General features: G+C 40.7%; 1 protein-coding gene across 4 annotated transcripts in view; it reads left to right on the top strand.

Annotated features, from left to right (window-relative positions):
• Positions 1-25,979, top strand: part of F8 (coagulation factor VIII) — a 117,451-nt gene that overhangs the window by 42,705 nt on the left and 48,767 nt on the right. For all 4 annotated transcript variants that reach the window (XM_045995022.1, XM_045995021.1, XM_045995024.1 and 1 more), the window contains 3 exons: positions 4,550-4,643; positions 12,770-12,984; positions 15,298-15,445. In XM_045995022.1, coding sequence (XP_045850978.1) covers positions 4,550-4,643; positions 12,770-12,984; positions 15,298-15,445 — 457 coding nt within the window. The remainder of the gene's footprint in view (positions 1-4,549; positions 4,644-12,769; positions 12,985-15,297; positions 15,446-25,979) is intronic.

The raw sequence follows: 25,979 nt of genomic DNA, 5'->3' as shown, positions 1-25,979 counted from the left end.
CGAGCTGAAGACAGAGGCTCAACTGACTGAGCCACCCAGGCGCCCCTAGAGTAGTCAAGATCTTTTATCAGTCTTTTTATTTATAATTTTCTGGGTATTTTTCATTTATTATTTCTGCCTTGGAATGCCTTAATCACCTCCAGTTTATAAAAATAGTCTATTTTATTCTTTATACTTTTATAGTTTTATTTTTACAATAGGGATCTTAATTGCTCTGGAAGTTACTTTTGGTTGTAGTTGATAGCATCAAGTAAGGATTGTAATTTATAGTGTCAAATAAGGGTTTCCCCAAATAAGAGCTAACTGGCCCAACTGATCCTTTCTTTACCAATTTAAAATGCCCTTTTTTATTATATACTAAATTGCTAAAATCTGTTTTCTTTAATTGCTCTCCTACCACACTGTTTTGATGACTGCAACTTTGTCCTGTGTTTTGATATTTGTAGAGCAAGTCTTCCCTGATTGTACTTCTTCAACATTTTAAGCAGCTATCCTTGTACAATTTTTCTTCATAAATTTATTTACTTATTTTTAGATTATCCAGTAAAAATACTTCAAAATGCAAAAAATGTATACAGTGAAAGACAAATTTTTCTCCCTCCCAGACTTCAAATCCCATAGTCTGATAGGCAGTCATTACTGTCAGTTTTAATATCCTCTTCCAAAAATAGTGTTTAAATGTATGTGCTTATGTTTATATTTTAAACAAAAACAGGAGTACTATGTAAATTATTCTTTATCTTGTTTTTTTAATTTAACAACATTTCATATCAAGATATATAGCTGTACCTCAGTTCTTTATTTATATAAGTTATGTTCAGACATCTTATTGAATCCTATTAAATTTTTGTATTAATGTAAGAATTTGAGGTTTATTTTTTACTCCTTAGGTGAAAATTTTCAAACATACTTACAGGTAGAATAGCAAAATAAACTTCTTTGGACCCATCACTCAAATTCAGCAGTTATTGACAAATGGCTGATCTCTTTTTATCTATAAACACATTCTTCTCAAGTGCACATGAAACATTCTTCAGGATAGGCCATGATGCCATAGAACAAGTCTCAAAATTTTATTTTTTTTAAAAGATTGTGTTTATTATTTGACAGAGAGAGAGTGTGTGTGAGAGAGGGAATACAAGCAGGGGAAGTGGGAGAGAAAGAAACAGGCCTCCCACCGAGCAGGGATCCCATGGAACTCTGGGATCATAACCTTAGCCAAAGGCAGACGCTTAACAACTGAGCCACCCAGGTGCCCCAACAAGTCTCAAAATTTTAAAGAAAACTATAATGCAATATCCCTCATGAAGAGAGATGCAAAAATCTTGCACCATACATTAGTATACCAAATCTAGCAACAATTTTACAAGAATATATGCCATGATCAAGTGGGATTTATTCCACAATAATGCAAGGATGGTTCAATATACAAATACTAAGGCAATATACTGTATTAAATAAATAACAAAAAGTACATGATCATGTAATAGGTGAAGAAAAACAGTTTGACAAAATCCACCACCCATTCAAGATGAAAAATGTCCCAATGAACTAGCAACAGAAGGCAAGGTCCTTAATTTGATGAAGAACATCTAAAAAAATGTATTATATGGTGAAAGATTGTTTCCCCCCAAGACTGGGGAAAAAAATTAAGGGTCTACTCTTGTCACTTCTATTTAATGTTGTATTGGAAACCAGTGCAGTAAGCCAAAAACAAAACAACAGCAACGACAACAACAAAAAACAGAAATTAGGGGCATTTGGATTGGAGAGGAAGAAATAATACTGTCTTTATTTGCAGATGACATGATCTTATATGTAGAAAATGATTAATACATAATAAAAAGTCATAAGAAATTGGGATTGCAAGGGACATCCTTATCCTAATAAAGATGTGCAGAAAACCTATAGTCACCATCATACTTGGTAGTGAAACTCAGAAATCCTTCTCTTTTTTAAACTTTTTAAATTTTTAAATTTAATTTCTTTTCAGCATTCCAAGATTCATTGTTTATGCACCACACCCAGTGCTCCATGCAATAGTGCCCTCCTTAAAACCCACCACCAGGCTCACCAAGCCCCGACTCCATCCCTTCCAAAACCCTCAGTTGGTTTCTCAGAGTCCACAGTCTCTCATGGGTTGTCTCCTCCTCTGATTTCCCCCAACTCACTTTTCCTTTCCTTCTCCTAATGTCCACCATGTTATTCCTTATGCTCCACAAGTAAGTGAAACCATATGATAATTGACTCTCTCTGCTTGACTTATTTCACTCAGCATAATCTCCTCCAGTTCCATCCATGTTGATACAAAAGTTGGGTATTCATCCTTTCTGATGGAGACATAATACTCCATGGTGTATATGGACCACATCTTCCTTATCCATTCGTCCGTTGAAGGGCATCTTCGTTCTTTCCACAGTTTGGTGACCGTGGCCATTGCTGCTATGAACATTGGGGTACAGATGGCCCTTCTTTTCACTACATCTGTGTTTTTGGGGTAAATACTTCTGTTAAAGATCAGGATACAACACATCTCTATTTGATGTTTTAATAGAAACCCTAGCCAGTGTTCTCAGGAGAAAAAATAAAGTTTTCAGATTGGAAAGAAATACAAAAAAACTGTTATTATTTGAAGATTAAGAAATGGATGACGCTTGGTGGGAGTCAGATTTCTCATTACTGTAAAGGGTAATAATAAAATAAGACTAGGGCGCCTGGGTGGCTCAGTGGGTTAAGCGTCTGCCTTCGGCTCAGTTGATGATCCCAAGGTCCTGGGATCGAGCCCCACATTGGGTTCTCTGCTCAGCAGGGAACCTGCTTCCCCCTCTCCCTCTCTGCCTGCCTCTCTCTGCCTGCTTGTGATCTCTCTCTCTCTCTCTCTCTCTCTGTGTCAAATAAATAAATAAAATGTTTTAAAAATAATAAAATAAAATCAGACTAGAATAAATCATGTGATTCTGGATTAGAGTTGGAGACATCAGTATAATTCTGAATATATTAAGAAAGTACTCAAAAAATAAGGGGTGCCTGGGGGGCTCAGTGGGTTAAACATCTGCCTTCAGCTCAGGTCATGATCTCAGGGTCCTGGGATCGAGCCATGCATTGGGCTCTCTGCTTGGCAGGGAGCCTGCTTCCCTCTCTCTCTCTCTGCCTGCCTCTATGCCTGCTTGTGATCTCTCTCTCTGTCAAATAAATAAATAAAATCTTTTTTTAAGAAGTACTCAAAAATAAAAGAATAGGACAATGTCAAAGGACACAGGAGTCAACTTACAAAGTTTCTAATGGCCAAGGTGGAAGAATTTGAACAATAAAATAAAGTAGTATTGGATTAAACCCCAAAGTATAAAATAAATATCCATGAATCATTACTGATATTAGTAAATGGTTAAATAAGCAAATAAATGGGGAAGTAGAGACAGTGCACATTCAGAAGAGTTCTTTAAAAATTATTTGGGTTTAATTTTCGTAAAAGGTGTAAGGTCTGTGTCTAGTTTCTTTTTCTCTCTCTTTTTCTTTTTTTCTTTTTTTTTTTTTTTTGCATGTGGATGTCATTTGACTGTATTTGTATGGATCTGTTTCTGGGCTCTATATTCTGTTCAAAGGGAAGTTCTTAAAATGGAAGATGCTCCAACTTTATTGTACGACAAAGGAGATGTTGACATTAGGAGTTGATTCCCACATGCATATAGGTGGATTGATTTGATGGTAGGATGACAAGGAATTTCCTTTCTCAGTGAAAACAGAAGCACCAGAGAGTGAGAATCTGAAACCAAATATTAACCAACTAAATAAGTGGGAAGATGAATTTCTAGGAAACCCTAACAGGATACCTCAGTAACTTGAGTGATCATTTGAGGTTTGTGATCATGAATTTTAAAAGGCTGATTGCAGAGCTGTGTGATTTTTCTTCTAAATCATTCTGCTCCCTAAGTGCAGGCAAGAAATCAGCTCTTTAATGGGTTTGACCAATTGAGTGGGTAATAAGAAAAGAAGTTGGAAGTTGGTTTTTCTTCCTCGTATCGTACCCAGCCTCAGATCTAGGGACTGCACTGATGTGTTCAGTTCTAAATTGCTGCTCCAGTGTTCCTGCTCTTCCAGCACTCCTCCCATTTACAGCTCATGCAATCAGATAACGCTGACTGCCAGCCGTCCTTAACCCTGTAATACTGGTAGTGCCTGCTGTTCAGTGAAGATTTTATCACCTGAGTCACTGTTTTCCTCTTCACTCTTGGGGAATTTAGTACCCAAATGGTTGAATAAGACTGAGGGGAAGCGGTGCCCTCAGCAGACATTCAAATTTCAATTAGTATGAGAATGTGCAAGGGATACTTCCTGAAACAATTGAAATAACTTTAAAGAAATGGACATGGGCCTCTAGTGAAACACCTAAGTAGCTGTCTGAGCAATGTTATGGAAAGTCTCTCTAGGCTCAAACCCCTATAATCTGGATATAAAGTTGTTTTTGTCTTCCAAAGATATATAATCTACACTTTTCCTGTCATTCCTAGTTGCTTGAGGACTTGATTGTGTATTTCATTTATACTTTCAGATAATATTTAAGAATCAAGCAAGCCGGCCTTATAATATCTACCCTCATGGGATCACTGATGTCAGTCCTTTGCACTCAGGGAGATTGCCAAAAGGTAAGTGGTAGATCAGTTTTATTAAATCCTACTGACTTGTAGATACATATGAGGTCATGGTCTCAAGAGCACTAAAGTTATACTGGGCCCTGCCACAGTTGGCGTGTACTGGATTGTCACCGTCCTTGGTGCTGAAGTTTCCGTATGTAGTACATCTGTATACTTTACAATACACACAAGAAAATGCTATAATTTTTGCTTTAAACAGTCATATGTAGTTTTAGAAAATTATGGTTGAAAATACTCCTTCATATTTACTCAGTTATTTATGATTACCAGTGCTTTTTTTTGGAAAGATTTTATTTATTTATTTGGAAGACAGAGATCAGAAGTAGGCAGAGAGGCAGGCAGAGAGAGAAGGAAGAGAGAGAAGGAAGAGAGAGAAGGAAGCAGGCTCCCTACTGAGCAGAGAGCCTGATGCGGGGCTCGATCCCAGGACCCTGGGATCATGACCTGAGCCGAAGGCAGGGGCTTTAACCCACTGAGCCACCCAGGAACCCCAATTACAAGTGCTTTTTATGCCTACCTAAAGATCCAGATTTCCATCCGGCATCACTTCCATTCAGACCATTTCTCTTCAATCTAAAGAATTCCTTTAGCATCCCTTGTAGTGCAAGTATGCTTAGACATAGATTCTCTTAGTTTTATTTTATTTGGAAGTGTCTATTTTGCCTTCACTTTGAAGGCTAATTTTGCTAGATATAGAATTCTAGGTTGAGAGAGCTTTTTATTCCTATGAGCACTTTGAAAATCTTGTTTCACTATCTTCTGGCCTTCATAATGGCTAAATTTAGATTAGTGAAATCCTATGGCATTTGTCTTTCTCTGACTGATTTTGCTTAGCATAATACTCTCAAGCTCCATCTATGTCATTGCAAATGGCAAGATTTCATCCTTGTTGATGGCTGAGTAATATTCCATATGTGTACGTATACACACACACACACACACACACACACACACACACACCACATCTGTCGATGGACATCTGAGCTTGCTCCATAGTTTGGCTATTGTGGACATTGCTGCTATAAACATTGTGGTGTAGGTGCCCCTTCAGATCACTACATTTGTATCTTTGGAGTAAATACCTAATAGTGCAATTGCTGGGTCGTTGGGTAGCTCTATTTTTATTTTGTGAGGAACCTCAGGGTGACTGCATCATTTTGCATTCCCAGCATTGTGAGAGGGTTCCTCTTTCTCCACAACTTTGCCAATACTTGTTGTCTCTTGTGTTGTTGATTTTAAAGTGTGAGGTGATCTCTCATTGTAGCTTTTATTTGCATTTCCCTGATGATGAGTGATGATGAGCACCTTTTCATATGTCTATTGACCATCTGGATGTCTTATTTGGAAAATATCTGTTCAGGTCTTCTGCCCATTTTTTAATTGGATGATTCATTTTTTGGGTGTTGAGTTTTAGAAGTTCTTTCTATCTATTGGCTACTAACCTTTTGTCAGATATGTCATTTGCAAATATCTTCTCCCATTCAGTAGGTTCTCTTTTAGTTTTGTTGTTTCCTTTGCTATACAAAAGCTTTTTATCTTTTTAAAAACATTTTAAAATTTAAATTCAATTAATTAACATATAATGTATTATTGGTTTCAGAGGTTCAGACCTGTGATTCCTGTCTTACATAATACCCAGTTATATTACATCATATGCCATCCTTAATGTCTATTACCCAGTTACCAGTCCCTCCACACCCCTTCCCCTCCAGAAACCCTCAGTTTGTTTCCTATGATTAAGAGTCTCTTATGGTTTGTCTACCTCTCTGGTTTCCTCTTGTTTTATTTTTCACTCTTTCCACCTATGTCCTTTCTCTTTTGTTTCTTAAATTTCACATATCTTAAAATCCACCTGTGATCATTGTCTTTCTCTAATTGACTTATTTCGCTTAACTACCCTCTAATTCCATCCATGTTATTGCAAATAGCAAGATTTCATTTTTTATGGCTGTGTAATATTCCATTGGTCGCTTGCACGCTCTTGTGCTCTCTCTCTCTCTCTCACAAACACACACCACATCTTCTTTATCCATTCATCTGTCGATGGGCATCTGGACTCGTAACATAATTTGGCTATTGTGGACATTGCTCCTATAAACATTGGGTTGCACCCACCCTTCAGATCACTACATTTGTATCTTTGAGGTAAATACCTAATAGTGCAATTGCTAGATCATTGGGTAGCTCTATTTTTAACTTTTCGAGGAACATCCATACAGTTTTCCAGAGTGGCTGCACCAGCTTGCATTCCCACCAACAGTGTAGGAGGGTTCCCCTTTCTCCGCATCCTCACCAACATCTGTTGTTTCCTGACTTGTTAATTTTAGCCATTCTGAATGGTGTGGTTTTGATTTGTATTTCCCTGATGCCGAGTGATCTTGAGCATTTTTTCATGTGTCTGTTGGCCTTCTGGATGTCTTCTTTGCAGAAATGTCTGTTCATGTCTTCTGTCCATTTCTTGATTGGATTATTTGCTTTTTGGGCGTTGAGTTTGATAAGTTCTTTGTGGATCTTGGATACTAGTCCTTTATCTGATATGTCATTTGCAAATATCTTCTCCCATTCTGTTGGTTGTCTTTTGGTTTTGTTGACTATTTCCTTTGCTGTACAAAGCTTTTTACCTTGATGAAGTCCAGTAGTTCATGTGTCTGGTTTTTTGGTTTTTTTTTTTAAGATTTTATTTCTTTATTTGACAGAGAGAGATCATAAGTAGGCAGAGAGGCAGGCAGAGAGAGTGAGAGGGAAGCAGGCTCCCTGCCGAGCAGAGAGCCCGATGTGGGACTCGATCCCAGGACCCTGAGATCATGACCTGACCCGAAGGCAGCGGCTTAAACCACTGAGCCACCCAGGCGCCCCACGTGTCTGGTTTTTTGTTTGTTTGTTTGTTTGTTTTTGCTTTTCATATATGGCTTTTATGATATTGAGGTATGTTCCCCTATCCCTATACTGGAGAGTTTTAATCAAGAAAGAATGCTGTACTTTGTCAAGTGCTTTTACTGCATCGATTGAGAGGATCACATGGTTTTAGTCCTCTCTTCTATTTATGTAATGTATCACATTGATTGATTCTGGATGTTGAACCAGCCTTGTATCCCAGGAATAAATCCCACTTGGTCATGGTGTATAATCCTTTGAATGTGCTGTTGGATCCTGTTGGCTAGTATTTTAGTGAGAATTTTTGTATCCATGTTCATCAGGGATATTGGTCTGTAATTCTCTTTTTTGGTGGGGTCTTTCTCTGGTTTTGGGATCAAAGTAATGCTGACCTCATAGAGTCTGAAGGTTTTCCTTCTGTTTCTGTTTTTTTGAAACAACTTCAGAAGAATAGGTATTAGTTCTTCTTTAAATGTTTGGTATAATTGCCTGGGAAGCCATCTGGCCCTGGGCTCTTATTTATTGGGAGATTTTTGATTACTGCTTCAATTTCCTTTCTAGTTATGGGTCTGTTCAGATGTTCTATGTCTTCCTGTTTCAGTTTTGGTAGTTTGTATGTTTCTGGGAGTGCATCCATTTCTTCCAGATTACCTAACTTGTTGGCATATAGTTGCTCATAATATGTTCTTAAAATTATTTTTATTTCTTTGGTGTTGGTTGTGATATTTCCTCTTTCATTCATGATTTTATTAATTTGGGTCCTTTCTCTTTTCCTTTTGATAAGTCTGGCCAGGGGTTTATCAATCTTATTAATTCTTTCAAAGAACCAGCTCCTAGTTTCATTTGATCTGTCTACTGTTCTTTGGCTTCTATTTCATTGAATTCTGTTCTAATCTTTATTATTTCTCTTCTCCTGCTGGGTTTAGGCTTTATTTGCTGTTCTTTCTCCAGCTCTTTTAGGTGGATGTTTAGCTTTATATTTGAGATCTTTTTCATTTTTTGAGAAAGGCTTCTATTTCTATGTCATTCCTTCTTAGGACCAACTTCACTATATCCTAAAGGTTTTGAACAGTTGTGTTTTCATTTTCATTTGTTTCCATGAATTTTTTTAATTCTTCGTTAATTTCCTGATTGACCTATTCATTCTTTAGTGGGATGTTCTTTAGCCTCCATGTATTTGAGTTCTTTCCAAAGTTCCTCTTGTGATTGAGTTAAAGTTTCAAAGCACTGTGGCCTGAAAATATGCAGGGAATGATCCCAGACTTTTGGTACCAGTTGAGACCTGATTTGTGACCCAGTATGTGATCTGTTCTGGAGAATGTTCCATCTACACTTGAGAAGACTGTATTCTGTTGCTTTAGGATGGAATGCTCTGAATGTATCTATGAAGTCCATCTGGTCCAGTGTGTCATTGAAAGCCCTTATTTCCTTATTGATCTTCTGGTTAGATTATCTATCCATTTCAGTGAATGGGATGTTAAAGTCCCTTACTATTATTTTATTATTATCATTGTGTTTCTTTAATTTTGTTATTAATTAGTTTATATAGTTGGCTGCTCCCATGTTAGGGGCATATTTACAACTGTTAGGTCTTCTTGGCTAATGATTGGCTCATTTACATTCAGAGTAACTATTGGAAGATATGAATTTAGTGCCATTGTATTACTTGTAAAGTCACTGTTTCTGTATAGTGTCTCTGTTCCTTTCTGGTCTGTGTTGTTTTGGGGCTCTCTCTTTGCTTATAGGATCCCTTTTTTTATTTCTTGTGGGGCTGGTTTAATGACCACAAATTCTTTTAGTTTCTTTTTGTCCTGGAAGATCTTATATTTCCTTCTATTCTGAATGGCAGCCTTGCTGGGTAAAGTATTCTTGGCTGCTTATTTTTCTCATTTGGGACCCTGAATATATCACGCCAGTCCTTTCTGGCCTGCCAGGTCTCTATGGATTGGTCTGCTGCCAATATAATGTTTCTACCATTGTAGGTTAAGAACCTCTTAGGTCCTGGGGCACCTGAGTGGCGCAGTCATTAGGCGTCTGCCTTTGGCTCAGATCATGATCCCAGGGTCCTGGGATCGAGCCCTGCATTGGGCTCCCTGCTCAGCGGGAGGCCTGCTTCTTCTTTTCCCACTGCCGCTGCTTGTATTCCCTCTCTGGCTGTCTCTCTCTCTCTCTGTCACATAAATAAAATCTTTTAAAAAAATAAAAAGACCTCTTGTCCTGAGTTGCTTTCAGGATTTTCTGTCTCTGAGATTTTTAAGTTTCACTATTATCTGTCAGAGCATTGACCTATTTTTATTGATTTTGAATGGGATTCTCTGTCTTCTGGATTTTAATGCCTGTTTCCTTTCCCAGATTAGGGAAGTTCTCTGCTATAATTTGCTCCAATATACCTTCTGTCCCTGCTCTCTTTCCTCTTCTTCTGGGATCTCAAATATTCTAATATTGTTTCACTTTATGGTATCACTTTTCTCTTGAATTTTCCCCCTATGATCCAGTAGTTGTCTCTCTTTTTCTCAGCCTCTTTTTTCTCCATCATTTGGTCTTCTATATCACTAATTCTCTCTTCTGCCTCATTTATCCTAGCAGTTAGAGCCTCCATTTTTTTATTGCATCTCATTTATAGCCTTTTTTATTTTGATCCGATTATGTTTTCATTCTTTTATTTCTCCAGGGAGGGATTCTCTAGTGTCTTCTATGCTTTTTTCAAGCCCAGCTAGTATCTTTATAATCATTATTCTGAACTATAGTTCTGACATCTTACTGATATCCATACTGATTATGTCCCTGGCAGTCCATACTGCCTCTTGTTCTTTTTCTGAGGTGAATTTTTTCATCTTATCATTCTATCCAGAAAAGAATAAATGAACAAGAGAACAAAATACTAAAATGGCAACAACAACCCCTGAGAAATATACACTAAACAAATCAGAAGAGACCTGAAACTGAAATAAAAAAGAGAGAGAGAAAGAAAGAGAATATAATTAGACAGGTGAACAGAATAGAGCAATATCACAGACCCTGTGTGTATTTTTGTCTATTTGTTAGAAACCTAGATCCCAAAACTATAAAGAAAGAAAATCTTATATATGTATAAACATAGAGTTAAATACAATGAAAGGATAGAATATAACTGTAAAAATGGAAATTAAAAGATAAGGAAAAAAAAAGCAAAAACCAACAACCAAAAAGGAAGCATTATAAGAGCAGAGCAGAGCAATACACTATCTCCTGAGTCTATTTTGGTCAGTTTTTTAGAAGAAACTACATCCCAAAATCGTAAAGAAAGAAAAACTTATACATATGAAAATAAAATTAAATGCATTGAAAGGACAGACTGTAACTATAAAGATGAAAATTTTAAAAGACTTTAATAAAACAAAAAAGATGAAGAAAAAGAAAAAAAAACAACAAAAAACAGAATATGACCAGACAGATGAATAGAACAGAGCCATGTACTAGATTTTAGGTATATTTTGGTCTGTTAGAAGAAACTGCATCCCAAAATTGTAAAGAAAGAAAAACTTTTACATATATATGTATACAAAAAATAAGATTAAATACAATGACGGGATACAATGTAACTGTAAAAATGAAAATTAAAGAAGATTTTTAAAGGAGTTGGTAAAATAAGAAATAGGCTCAAAAAGAAAAGAAAAAAATTAACTTTAAAAGACTAAAGAATCATGGAGGAAAAGCCATGAATTCTAGGTGCTGTATTCCCGTAGTTCTGAAGTTTTGCAGTTCTCATCAGTCAGTACATTTGTTCTTGGCTGGATGTTCTTGCTGATCGTCTGGGGGAGGGGCCTGTTGTTGATTCCCAAATGTCTTTGCCTGGGGCCAGGCTGAGTACTCTGCGCAGGTTTGCTGTAGGTAGTTTTGTTCCCTGAACACTTTCCGTACAGCTTTGGAGGACGGGAAAGAAGACGGCGGCCTCCCAGTCACTGGCACTGGAGCTGAGAGCTCAGGGCTCCACTCCTCAATGCGCCCTCACAGAAAAGCGGTCAATCCTCGTTTGTGTCTCTCTGGTCTCTGTCCACACTCCGTATTCACTGGGCCTGTGGCTGGGCATTTCTACCTGTGGCACCTGACCCCGTTTGGAGTCTGCAAACCCAGCAAACTCCTGAAGCCCACTCCTCAGCTGCGTTTCTGCAGCCGACTTCCCTGGTCCGGTACCTGGGAGCTCGTGGTGCCACACTCAGGCAGCGCTGGTCTTCCGGCGAGCCAGTGGGGGTCACATGTCCCTCAGTAAAGCACACTTCTAAACATTCTGATTTTGTCCTCCACTGGTCTGTCACTTGCCAGGAGCTGGCTGACAGAGGTGCCCTGCCTAAACCCCCCACCCCTACAGTCTGTCTTCCCAGATACCATCTCAGATTCAGTTCTCTGCACCTCCTGCTTGCAGAAAGTGGTTGCTCTTCTGTTTGTAGAGTTGCAGCTGTTCTTTCCTTTGCTCTCGGGTTGAGTTCACAGGTGTTCAGAAAGGTTTGATAGCTGTCTAGCTGAATTCCTGGGACCAGACGAAATTAAGGACTCCTACCTCTCCACCATCTTGGACTCTTCTCTTCTGCAAAAGCTTTTTATCTTGATGAAGTCCTAAAGGTCATTTTGCCTTTGTTTCCCTTGCCTTTGGAGATGTATCTAACCAGAAGTTGCTGCAGCTGAGGTCAAAGAGGTTGCTGCCCGTGTTCTCCTCAAGGATTTTGATGGATTCCTGTCTCACATTGAGGTCTTTCAGCCATTTGGAGTCTGTTTTTGTGTGTGGTGTGAGAAAGTGGTCCAGTCTCATCCTTCTGCATGTTTGCCGTCCAGTTTTCTCAACACTGTTTGTTGAAGGGACTGCCTTTTTCCCATTGCATATTCTTTCCTGCTTTGTCAAAGATTAGCTGACCATAGAGATGAGGGTTCATTTCTGGGCTCTCTATTCTGTTCCATTGATTTATGTGTCTGTTTTTATGCTGGAACCATACTGTTTTGATCACTACAGCTTTGTGATACAACTTGAAGTCCTCGACACACTTTAACTGCAAAACAATGTGTGAATCTTCAACTTATAATAGGTGCAAATTTAGTTTCAATTTATTGAGAAGCCTCACATGTACATATGAATTTGTAGAGCCCTTGAAATAACAACATGACTTAGCAATACGTGGCTTGTTACACTCATATCTACCAATTTATCTAATTTACCAATATGTGGCTTGTTACACTCTAATCACGGTGTTTTGTGGTTTGGGCATGGGTAGGTGTGAAACATTTGAAAGATATGCCAATTCTGCCAGGAGAGATATTCAAGTATAAATGGACAGTGACTGTAGAAGATGGGCCAACGAAATCGGATCCTCGGTGTCTGACCCGATATTACTCAAGCTTCATTAATCTGGAGAGAGATCTAGCTTCAGGACTCATTGGCCCTCTCCTCATCTGCTACAAAGAATCTGTAGATCAAAGAGGAAACCAGGTGGGTTCTTGTCTTTCCAAGTTCTGGGTTTGATGGACCGATGATGCATATGAACTTCCAGCTATTTCCTATACTTTCTTAGTGTCATGCCCCCCTGTGGTCTGCAGAAAATTTAGTAGTCTGCAGTATTGGCCAATAAAAGAAATGAACTGGGTTTCTCATAGCTATTTCTGAATTTAGTTCAATTTAATAAACTTGCCTGCTGGATAGATAGGAGAGCCGGTCCTATTATATTTCTATAATACTCACTTCCAGTCTAAAATTTCACTTTCTGGGGGTGCCTGGCTGGCTTAGTTGGAGGAGCATGTGACTCTTGATCTTGGGGTCATGAGTTCAAGCCCCTCATTGGATGTAGCAATTACTTATATAACTAAAACTTAAAAAATTTAAAATTCCACTTTCTGTAACTAATCTTGCTTGTTTTTACATGCTGAACTACTACTCATTTTTTTTAAAGATTTATTTATTTGACGGAGAGAAATCACAAGAGAGGCAGGCAGAGAGAGAAAGGGAAGCAGGCTCCCCGTGGAGCAGAGAGCCCGATGTGGGACTCGATCCCAGGACCCTGAGATCATGACCTGAGCTGAAGGCAGAGGCTTAACCCACTGAGCCACCCAGGCGCCCACTACTACTCATTTTTAAGTGACCCATGCATCTGTGTCAGAGTCTAGACTTCTCCCCTGATGTCTCATGATGGGTGACTCAGAGACACCTCAGAATGAACATATCCGCAGCAGCCAGCATAGTGCATGGCATGTAGGGGGAATTCAATAAGGATGTGTTGAGAAAAATACAGGGAAAGATATAAAATATTTCGGAAATGTTTTAAGAATTTATTTTTTTTAAGTTTTTATTTATTTATTTGATAGACAGAGATTAGAAATAGGCAGAGAGGCAGGCAGGGAGAGAGGAGCAAGCAGGCTCCCCACCGAACAGAGAGCCTGATGCGAGGCTTGATCCCAGGACCCTGAGATCATGACCCAAGCTGAAGGCAGAGGCTTTAACCTCCTGAGCCACCCAGGCGCCCCTGTTTAAAGAATTTAGACCACTTATGCTGCTTTGAGAAAAGAAAGCTAAATTGTCTGCATAAGGAAAGCCTGGGTGGCACAGTTATTTAAGCATCCAACTCTTGACTTTGGTTCAGGTCATGATCTCAGGGTTGTGAGTTCAAGCCCCATGTCAGGGTCTCTGCTTCATGCAGAGTCTACTTAGGACTCTCTCTCTCTCTCTCCCTCTCCCTCTGCCATTCCCCCCTCAAAACAAACAAAATAAACAAAATATTTTTTTTTAAAAAAAGGAAGAAGCCTAGGGCTTTGCAGAAGCCCATTGCTTAGATCAGAATGACCCATGGCCATATTGCTGAGGCTGGACCACGTGTCAGTTTGGTTATTTATTACATAGCATCTTTATTAGTCTGAGAACATTTACTTGGGTTAGAGAGTAAAGCATGTGAATTTTAAAACCTGTGGCATGCAAACCCAAAAAGCATAAACTTGGGAAAGTACCTTTCCTGACAAATTTTTCCTAATTATCGTTTTTCCACCAATTTTTTGGAAGAGGACTGAAATGTACCTCTGTATTTTCTAATGTCCTCTCCTCAGCATTTTGGTTTCTATAGTGCCAGGTCATGCAAACTGAGATTTATACATATTAGTGAAGCTTATACATCAAGGCTTAACACAACTGATTAACAAGTGACTAACTCGTAACTTCGGTTCATGTATAAACTGCTCTTTTAAAAAGAACTTTAAACTTTTTTAACAGAAAACTTTAGATATTAGTGTTAGTTAACATTTCATGGCCCATCTTGTTATTTGATTTCTGTTTTCTATTTTTAATTTTTTATAGATTGGTAGCTTTGTGGAAGGGCTCTTGCTAGATTGAAGTTTAGGAAAGGCATTAATCTTACTTGACTTGACTAACTTGTTCAAGAAAAACACCGAGTAATCACTTGGGTCTTTAAAGAATGAAAGTCCCGTAATCTGAACATGGAGGGAATGAAGCTACAGAGTGTACCAAAAAATCAGCCAGCATATGGCCTTGGGTCCAGAAGAAACTAGGTTTAGTGGGTCCAGTCACCCTCTCGCCCTGAGGCCACGTTTGCTCTAAAGGCTCTAAAGGCTTAGTCCCTGCTGGTAGCAGCCACACCGACAGCCGGCGGTTGTGTGCGCAGCAGTGGCGCGCCGGGGAACTTGCAATCGAACTGATTCAGTGTGGACGTATCACATGCACGCTGTCGTTTCCACGCACACTACCAATTCTTAGGCGACAATACCAATAGCATTTCTTTCTTTCACTATGTGTCATTAACAGATGATGTCAGATAAGAGAAATGTTATCCTGTTTTCTGTATTTGACGAGAATCGGAGCTGGTACCTCACAGAGAATATGCAGCGCTTCCTCCCTAGCGCAGACGCTGCACGCCGCGACCCAGACTTCCAGGTCTCTAACATCATGCACAGTAAGTAAAGCCGCGCTCGAGTGCAGGTGACGCGTTAACTCACATGCCGTTCGACAGTCCTATTTCCTTAAAAACTGTTACCTGGGGACGCCTGCGTGGAGAAGTCAGTTAAGCATCTGACTCTTGGTTTCCAGTTGGGTCATGGGATTGGGTCCTGTATCCGGCTCTGTGCTCAGCAGGGACTCTGCTTGAGATTCTCTCTCCCTCTGCCTCTGCCCCTCCCCTGCACACAAGCTCTCTCTCTCACTCTCTCTCAAATAAATAAATCTTTTAAAAATTAGGGGTGCCTGGATGGCTCAGTCGTTGGGCGTCTGCCTTTGGCTCGGGTCATGATCCCAGGGTCCTGGGATCAAGCCCCGCATCGGGCTCCCTGCTCAGTAAAGAGCCTGCTTCTCCCTCTCCCACTCCTCCTGCTTGTGTTCCCTCTCTCTCTCTGTCAAATAAATAAATAAAATCTTTTTTAAAAAATAAAATAAATAAAAATTTGATATATATGAATGTATACAGTTTTATTTAAAGGCTTAAATATAATCATATACTGCGTATTTTTTTTCTTTTAGAAGGCATTTCAAAGGGTGAATCAAATGAGACACAACTTTTATTTACCCACATATGCATAGTCCATCCCTAATATAAAATGCACTCAGGGTTCCTAGCTGGCTCAGTTGGTAGAGTATGAAACTCTTGAACTCACGGTTGTAATTTTGAACCCCTCGTTGGGTGTAGAGATTACTTAAAACTAAAATCTTTTAAAAAATGCTTTTAAGGGGCACCTGGGTGGCTCAGTGGGTTAAAGCCTCTGCCTTCGGCTCAGGTCATGATCCCAGGGTCCTGGGATCGAGCCCCGCATCGGGCTCTCTGCTCATCGGGAAGACTGCTTCCTCCTCTCTGCCTGCCTCTCTGCCTACTAATGATCTCTGTCTGTCAGATAAATAAATAAAATCTTAAAAAAAATAAAAATAAAAAATGCTTTTAAATGCACTCAACTGGTAAGTTACACATAAAATACAAAGGGAATGCAATTTTACACATATAAACCAATTGCCAACTATAGCAACTTAAGTCAAATAAATCAACACACTGTAAATTTAAAAAAAAACACCTTTTCCCCAGCTTTACTGACAAAAATTGTATATATTTAAGGTGTACAACATGATTTTTTTGTGTCTACTTCGCTGCCTCCTCCCTTTTATCTCTCTGTTTCCTTCCATGTTACACCTTCCACTAACCTTTTCATGTCCAGGTAGCCCATGTTAAAATTTTCTCCATGATTATATAATCACACACACACACACACACACACGTAGTCTTAGTCTGCTAGGCCTGCCATGATATAGTACCAAACAATGGGTGGCTTCAACAGCAGAGATTTACTTCCTCACAGTTCTGGAAGCTAAAATTCTGAGATCAAGATTCAGCAGGATTGGTCTCATCTGAGGCCTCTTTCGTTGGCTTATAGATAGCCACTTTCTGTGACCTCACATGGTCTTTCCTCTGTGCATGTACATGTCTGGGTACAAATTTCATATGCTTTACATAAGTTTAAATTCAATTCGCCAACATAGAGTACCTCATTGGTTTCAGACGTAGTACTCAGCAATTCATCAGCTGCCTACAATACCCAGTGCTCATGACGTCCCGCACTCTCCTTCATGCCCACCACCGTTACCTGTCCCCCACCCCTCCTCTCCACCAACCCTGTTTCTTTCCCGTGATTAAGAGTCTCTTATGGTTTGTCTCCCTCTCTAATGACTTCCCGTTCAGTTTTCCCTCCCTTCCCCTATGATCTGCACTGCTTCTTCCTTCTTATAGTCCACATATGAGCAAAGTCATATGATAATTGTCTTTCTCTGCTTGACTCATTTCACTCAGTGTAATACCCTCCAGTTCCATCCATGTCGGTGCAAATGGCAAGAGTTCATTTTCTGATGGCTGAGGAGCTCTATTTTCAACTTTCTGAGGAACCTCTGTACTGTTTTCCAGAGTGGCTACACCAGCTTGCATTCCCACCAATAGTGCAAGAAAAAACAATGGAAAAATTTAAACTGAAAGATAAAGGTATAATGAGAAGAAACCTCGAATTCTGTGTACTGTTCTCCCCTGGCACTGGATTTTGCAGTCCTGTGTGCTCCATAAACTTGGTGTTGCCCGTTGTTCCTGCTGCTCTTCTAGGGGAGGGGCCTGCTGTGCTGATTCTTGGTGTCCTTGCCTGGGCGGAGTTGCATCACCCTTGTCAGGGCTCAGTGTAAGCTGCTCCAGATTGATCTATGTGGCTTTTGTTCCCTGAAGGCCTGCAGTGCCTCTTTAGAGGATAAATATAAAAATGGCCGCTTCCTGATCTCCAGCCCCGGACCTGAAAAATCGTGGTCCCCTCTCATCAGTAAACCCTCAGGAATAAGCAGTCTTCACTTCTGTGTGCCGAAGTCTACAGACCCCTGCAGTGTGCAACTGCACACACCCTCCCAGGGAAAGGCAGAGGGTAGCAGGGTTTCTGCCCTCTGCAAGGCCTGCACACAGAGGCCAGTCACCGGATCCTGCAGTGGTTCATGGTCTATGGCAACCCAAGGTGAGAGCCCCCTCCCGGGCTCATTGGCCGTAACTGGTTGCCTGCTGCAATGCTTGGGAACTCTGCCAGCTCAGGCATTCCTGTTTCTTCCTGTTACCCTGGGATCCTGAGACCACACGGCCCCACCTAGGAGTTGGCCCCACTTCGCCACCTGAGTGCCTTTCAGGCAGGGTTGTCCCTCACCGGAGCAGACTTCTAAAGGTTCTGATTTTGCAGTCCACGGCTGGATTACTTTCCGGTGATGGAGGCTCCCTCCTGCCCCATGGTTTATTTTCCGGTATGTTGGCTCAGATTCACTTCTCCACACCCCCTACCTTGCAAAAACTGGTCGGTTTTCTATTGGTAGAATTCCAGCCATTCTTTTCTTATATCTCAGATTGAATTCATCGGTGTTCAGAATGATTTGATCGTTCAAGGGACCAGATGAAATGAGATTCCCTGCTCTCATGCCATCTTGCTTCCCCTCCACAAATTCCTATTATTATAAACAAACAAACAAACAAAAGCAAAACAAACAAACAAACAAACCCGCCAGTCATAGGGGCACCTGGGTGGCTCAGTCTCAGTTGAGCATCCAGCTCTTGATTTCAGCTCAGGTCATGATCTCAGGGTCATAAGATGAAGCTCTGCATCAGGCTCCAAGCTCAGTGCACAGTCTGCCCCTTCTTCCCACCCCTAAAATATGATATAAATCTTTCCAAAATTTGTCAGTCCCACTACAGTACCCTGCTACTGGATAACTAGTACAGCATTTTGAAACCAGTATGATTGAAACCGTTAAAATTAAAAATAACATGTCTTTTGAAGTCCTGGTTCTGGTTAAGATGGAATAAGCACACGTTACCCTGTCTATCCCCCCCGAATGCCTAAAAATCCGTAACAGAACACATGAAGCAGCTGAGAACCCTGAAAAGTAGTTGCCAGCAGGTAAATTGGGGAAGGAAGCTAGAAAGTTTTAAAAGCATTCATACTAAAGTGAGGAAATGAAACCAAATATGACATGATTATTGCATAGAAAATCTCAAGAACTCGACAAGAAAACTCCTAGAACTAATGAGTGAGTTTAGCTTCATTGCAGAATACAAGGTGAACATACAAAAGTCAGTCATATTTCTATATTCCAACAACAAACTGTTAGAAACACAATTACGAAAATACCAATTATAATAGCTAAAATAGGCATAAATCTAACGAAATGTACAACATCCGCACATGAAAAATTGTGAAACATTGTTGCAAGAACATTTAAGTCATAATGTGGAGAGGTACACTGATCCCAGATAGAAGTAGAGTGAAGGTGTCAGCTATAAATTTAATGCAAGATTTTTTTATTTGATAGAGAAAAGCATATTATAAGATTTATATGGAAAGGCAGAGAAACTAGAATAAGCCAAAAGAATTTTGAAAAAGAAAAATTAAGTTGGAGGACTCATACTACCTGATTTTAAGACTGTCTATAAAGTTACCACAATCAAGATAGTATTATATTGACAAAGATCAAGGACACAGAATAGTGTAGCAATAGACCCACACGTACATGGCTACTTCGTTTTTGGCAAAGACGGAAACACAATTCAATGGAGAAAGGATAGCATTTTCAACAAATAGTTTTAAAATAATTGGTAGTCCATATGAAAAAAATATGAACATTGACCTAAATCTCACACCTTAGCAAAGATTAACTGAAAAAGGATCTTAGATCTAAGTGTACAATGTAAAACCATGACCTAGAGTTAGAAGAAGACTTCTGATTAATGACATCAAAATCAAAATCCATAGAAAGGAAATATTGATAAATTGAATTTCATCAAAATTTAAAACTTACTGTACAAAAGATAAAGAGAATGAAAAGCCCCAGATGAGTAGAAAATATTTGCAAACCTCATATCTGAATGCTCAGGCTCAGCAGTTAAAAATAAAAACCTAAAAATGGGCAAAAGATTTGAACAGACACATCACCAAAGAAGATATATGGAAGGCAAAGAGGTACCTGAAAGGACACTAAACATAAGGAATGGTGTGAGGGGACACCTGGGTGGCTCAGTCCGTTAAGCATCTGACTCTTGATCTCCACTCGGGTCCTAATCTCAAGGTTGTGAGTTCAAGCCCCATGCTGGGTTCCACACCTGGCTTAAAAAGCCTCAGTGAGATGTCCCTCCATGCCTATTTTAATAGCTGAGATAAAACGTCTAAATTAAATATGCAGTAGGAGCCTTTCTAGTGCTGGTGGGAGACAGTTTGGCAGTTTCTCATGAAGTTAAACATATACTTAACGTACGATCTGGCAGGACCACTCCTGGATATTTTCCCGAGAAAAATGAAAACTTACGTTCACACAAAAACCTGCCTGGGAATGTTTCTGGAAGCTCTATCCATCATTGGTAAAACTTGGAAACAGACAACTTGAGCCTTGAGCCGGGGGTACCCCAGAAGCACTCACACTGTGGTCGCGAAGCCCGCCCTTGGAGCAGCGCCAGGAGGGGAGAAATGCCTCAAGGATGAAGTGACCAGTTGGGACAAGCCGGAGGCTAGAGTCCCAGCCCCGAGTGAAACTGTAGGCGGACCCTGTGAGAGCAGCACGTGCTTGTTGCCGAGGGTGGGGTCCTCTTCTTCATTTGCCACTTCTGAGGCTCGTCCCTCTGCGCCCCGCTCCAGTGATGAGGAAGTCCTGGAACTCTTTGTCCAGGAGCTGAGTAAGCAGTGCTCCTGACCATAGGGCCCCAGAAGATCCCGTCTCCTTTCCACACACTGCACTCGTCCCCCTGTTTTCCTTGTCCGGACTTGACTTGAAATTGGCTGAAGACTACACGAGAATGCCTCTTACCTACTTCCCATCCCAACTGGAAAATTCCAAGTGATGTGTCCTCACTGGCACGGTGCCCACATCTGCTGCTTGGCTGATGATCAGCTTGGGGGACATCCCCATCCTTTGCTCCTTTGTGTCCTTCTCCTCTGCCATCCCCGGGGGCAGGTTCCTCTGCTGGACTTGTACCAATTAACCCCACGGTAAGAGGGGAACAGGAGGGAACTTCACATTCCCTTGTTCTAGATTCACTTTAAAGCTTAATGCCTTCGAATTTTTGTTTGCTTTGTAAGAAAGGACAAATACATGTACGTATGCATGCATTTGTGTTTTGTGGGGTGGGGGAGAAAATTTTTTGGTGTCGATAAAATTGGGTGTGAGGAGGTTTTGAATGCTTAGCCCCAAGCTTCTTCCATTTGGGCCAGCCATTGTGGGGGATGACGTGGGGGGGGATGTCCCACCAAACTAGGGCAGTCTCCCCCCAAACCAGGGACTTCCTTCCCACAAGTTCCTTTCCCCCTTTCTCTTTCAAGATTTTGTTTATTTGTTTGAGAGAGAGTGAGCGAATGAGCAATGGCGAAGGGCAGGGGGCAGAGAGAGAGAGAGAGAGAGAAGCGGACTCCCTACTGAGCAGCAAGTCTGACGCGGGGCTCGATCCCAGGACCTGGAGATCATGACATGAACCTAAGGCAGATGCTTAACTGACTGAGCCACCCAGGCGCCCCACCCTCCCCCTTTCTATGAGGAATTAAGAAACTATACCTTTTTGGAAACTCAGTTTTGGGGGGTTTTATTTGGGTAAGTTTTGAGGTCCGTGCCCTTTTTATCCCCTGGGGAAAACACAGTGAAGGAGAAAGGAAAAAAAGAAACCTATCCTTTCCCACCTTTACCTTTAGCTTCTTGAAAATGGGCCTCTGTGGAACAAATGTGCCAGATTTTATTAAGAACAAAATAAAAAACTTGGAAACAATCAGAACGTCCCACAACAGACAACTCATTAAGTGAACTGTTGTACATCCATGCGTACTCTTGGATACTTTTCAGCGGCAAAACAGAATGAACCGCTGACACCCACAACACGAATGAACCGCAACGGCATTAAGCTGAGTGATGAGATCCAGTCTCAAAAGGTGACATACTGTATTGTTTCATTACAAGGCATTCTGGGGAAGGCAACTGTATAGGCACGACTAGAGCACTGGTTATCACAGGAGTTTTCAGTATAGAAAAATAGAATAGAAAATAGAATGAGACGTTCTGTAGCCTATGCTTGTGCATGAAGTCTCAATCCAGAAATTCCCAGTTTGCTGACTTCCTGGAGATTTTCCATCCGATGATTGTACTGCAACAAGTGAGCTTCATTGACTGCAACCTTGAAGGGGTCAGAGTCAACCAGCACTTGTATTTTGAATGGTTTACCACTTTCGAATGGGAAAGTCGCTGGTCTTTCTTCCTTTCCCCAGATGTTATCCAGCTTTGTATTGCAAACACTGACTCTCCTGTTGTCCTCATTGAAGCGTGGGTTAAAGTGGAAAGCAACGTCATTCCCTCTCTTGAAATCTAAAGCAAATCTGTTTGCATTGGGCTTTGTTGTGCCCAGAATTGTTATCAGCATGCGAGGCATGACTCCTCCGGGCAAGGGCAGGTCATAAGGTACAGTCAGTGGTCCAGCAGGGATGCCAAAGGCGCCAGCAGCGGGCTGGGCTCCAGGAGCAGTTGGCTGTCCAGGAGGCGGGTAGGCCCCGGGACCACTCGGTTGCCCAGGGTGGGCTCCTGATGTGGGTGGTCCAGGATAAGCAGGAGCTGTTGGGCCAGGGTAGGCTCCTGGAGATGCCTGTCCAGGGTAGGCACCAGGATAGGAAGCCCCTGGATAGCCCCCTGCTCCAGCAGGCTGGTTTCCCCATTGACCAGGCCATCCTTGAGGGTTTGGGTTTCCAGACCCAGATAAAGCATCATTAAGTGAAAAACTGTCTGCCATTTTCCCGACGCCTCTGCGCTCGCTCGCTTGCTGCGGAGGCGGTTTCTGGTGAGGTGCTGCGATCCCCTTCTATTTTTATTTTTTAAAGTAATAGCTACACCCAGCATGGGGCTTGAACTCACAGCCCTGAGATCAAGTCACATGCTTCTCCAACTAAGCCAGCCAGGTACCCCTGTTATGTAAATTTTTAGAATAAAATATATATACTTTTCAAAAAAGATTTTATTTATGTATTTGAGAGAAAGAGTGTGAGAAAGAGCTCAAGAGGGGAGAAGGTCAGAGGGAGAAGCAGACGCCCCGCAGAGCCGGGAGCCCGCTGCAGAACTCGATTGCAGAACTCCACAATCACAACCTGAGCCAAAGGTAGTGGCTTAACCACCTGAGCCACCCAGGCACCCCAGCAAACCTATATATACTTTTTTTTAAGATTTTATTTATTTATTTGACAGAGATCACAAGCAGGCAGAGAGGCAGGCAGAGAGAGAGAGAGAGGAGGAGGAAGCAGGCTCCCCACTGAGCAGAGAGCCCGATGCGGGACTTGATCCCAGGACTCTGGGACCATGACCTGAGCCAAAGGCAGATGCTTTAAACCACTGAGCCACCCAGGCGCCCCCCTATATATACTTTTGATCCAACATTCCTACCTGCGTCTCCCTCTGCTGTTCCCCCTGCTTGTGCGTACACACTTTCTCTCTCTCTGTGTCAAATAAATAAATAAATAAAATCCTCTTTAAAAAAGAATTAGAGCAGCTACTTAAAGCAATTTCTGTGAAGTATTGTTGAATAATGTATTGCAGGTGCAGAAAAAGTGTATGTAATATGATCTCATTTTTGTAAAATAAACAATGACCACAAAAGGGAAACCATAGGTACGTATATATGTCTCTGTAGAGAGTGATATGGTCTCAAGACAGAGTGGTATGTTCTGATTACTCTGGATTAGGGGTCTTTCCTCAGTATTTCTAATCATATCTCTAGCACTTTACTCCTACTTTGTTTCTACAACAAAATTATGGGGCGCCTGGGTGGTTCAGATGGCTAAGCGTCTGCCTTCGGCTCAGGTCACATCAGGTTCCCTGTTCCTTGGGGAGCCTTCTTCTCCCTCTGCTTCCCCTTGCCCCCCACCATCTCTGTCTCTGTCTCGCATGAATAAATAAATAAAATTTTTTTTTAAAAAGAACAAAATTATGTAAATTATATCAAGAAAGAGTATGGCAGTATGAGTCTAGAGAAGAGGGGATTTTCTGTTTTTTCAAATCCGTTTGACCATCTCTCTCTCAAGAGGGGCATTTAGCCCATCTGCATTGCATTTATGGTCCAATCTTATTTTGTGTTTCCTATTTTTTCTGAACTTTTCTATTTCATTGTGAAGATGATTGTTCTTGAAGTATTGCCATTCACACCAAGTCTGTTGTTGTTATTGGTTTTGTATAGTCCAGAATTACGGAAATAGAGTCGACACATAACATTGTGTAGGTTTAAGTTGTTGATTTGATACACATATTTTGCAAAATGATTACATCCATAGTGTTAGCGGACACTTTCACTATGTCACATCATTACCATCTCTTTTTTCTAGTGACAAATTTCAGATCTACTCTCTTAGAAACATTCAGCTATGTAATACGATATTATTAACCATAATCACCATGCTGTACATTAGATCCCAAGAATTTATTCGTCTTCTCAATAGAAGTTTGTATCCTTTAACCAACATCTACCCATTTCTCCCATCCCCCGCCCATGGTAACCACCCATTCTACTCTCTGGTTCTCTGAGTTCGCTTTTCTAGATCCCACATGTAAGTGGAATCCTACAGTATTTGACTTTCTTTATCTGATTTATTTCCCTAACCCTAACCTTTTCATGTACCTCTTGAGCAATTATATGTTTTCTTTGGAAAAAATTCTATTCAGTTCCTCTGCCCTTTTTAAAAACCAGATCTGTTGTTGTTGAGTTGTAAGAGTTCTTTATATAAATTGGATATTAACCCCTTATCGGATAAATGATATGCAGGTATTTTCTCCTGTTCCTTAGGTACCTTTGCATTCTGTTGATTGTTTCTTTTTCCTGTGCAGAAGCTTTTTAGTTTGCTGTGACCCCACTTACTAATTTTTCCTTTGTTGCTTGTGCTTTTGGTGTCATATTCAAAAAAATCATTGCAAGAGCCAATGTCAGGGAGCTTTTTCCCTATGTTTTCTAGGAGTTTTACAGTTTCAGGTCTTATGTTTAAGTCTTTAATCCATTTCAAGTTAATTTTGTTTGTGGTGTAATGTAAGGGTTCAATTTCATTCTTCTCCACGTGGTTTTCCATTTATTGAAGACACTACCTTTTCCTCACTATTTTCTTTCTTTCTTTCTTTCTTTCTTTCTTTCTTTCTTTCTTTCTATTTAATTTCTTTTCAGTGTACCAGAATTCATTGTTTATGCACCACACCCAGTGCTCCATGCAGTCTGTGCCCTCCTTAATACCCACCACCAGGCTCCCCCTCCGAGTTCCCCCAGCTCCCTTCTCCTCTCCATCTCCCCGTGTCCTCCATGTTATTCCTTATGCTCCACAAATAAGCGAAACCATATGATAGTTGACTCTCTCTGCTTGACTTATTTCACTATTTCACTCAACATAATCTCTTCCAGTCCTGTCCATGTTGATACAAAACTTATTCTTAACATTTTTTAAGATTTTATGTATTTATTTATTTGAGAGAGAGCATGAGGCAGGAGCAAGAGAGGGAGAAAGAGACTCCCTGCTGAGCAGCCCCCGGGGATCATGATCTGAGCCAAAGGCAGATGCTTAACCCACTGAGCCACACAGGCCCTCCCCCACTGACCATTCTTGACTACATCGTCAAATATTAGTTGACCATGTATTTAAGGATTTATTTCTGGGCTCTGGATTCTGTTCCTTTAGTCTATGTGTCTGGTTTCGTGCCATGTCTGTGATTACTACAGTTTTGTTCTTTCTCTGGATGCTTTGGCTGCTCAAGGTCTTTTGTGGTTCCATATGAATAATCATCTTTTCCATTAGCATTTACCAGTAGCTCATTCTCTTTTGCTGCCTGTTTGAAATACTGCCTTTACCATCATATATTAAATTCCCCTTTATATCTGCATCTCTTTCTGGATTCTATATTCTGACTGGTATACTCAACTATACCTGCATATTACCACAGATTTAATTACAATA

This window comes from Meles meles, chromosome X (assembly GCF_922984935.1).
Source record: "Meles meles chromosome X, mMelMel3.1 paternal haplotype, whole genome shotgun sequence".
Lineage (NCBI taxonomy): Eukaryota > Metazoa > Chordata > Mammalia > Carnivora > Mustelidae > Meles > Meles meles.
Note: the sequence above shows the minus strand (reverse complement) of the source record. Positions and strands in the feature narration are given on the sequence as shown.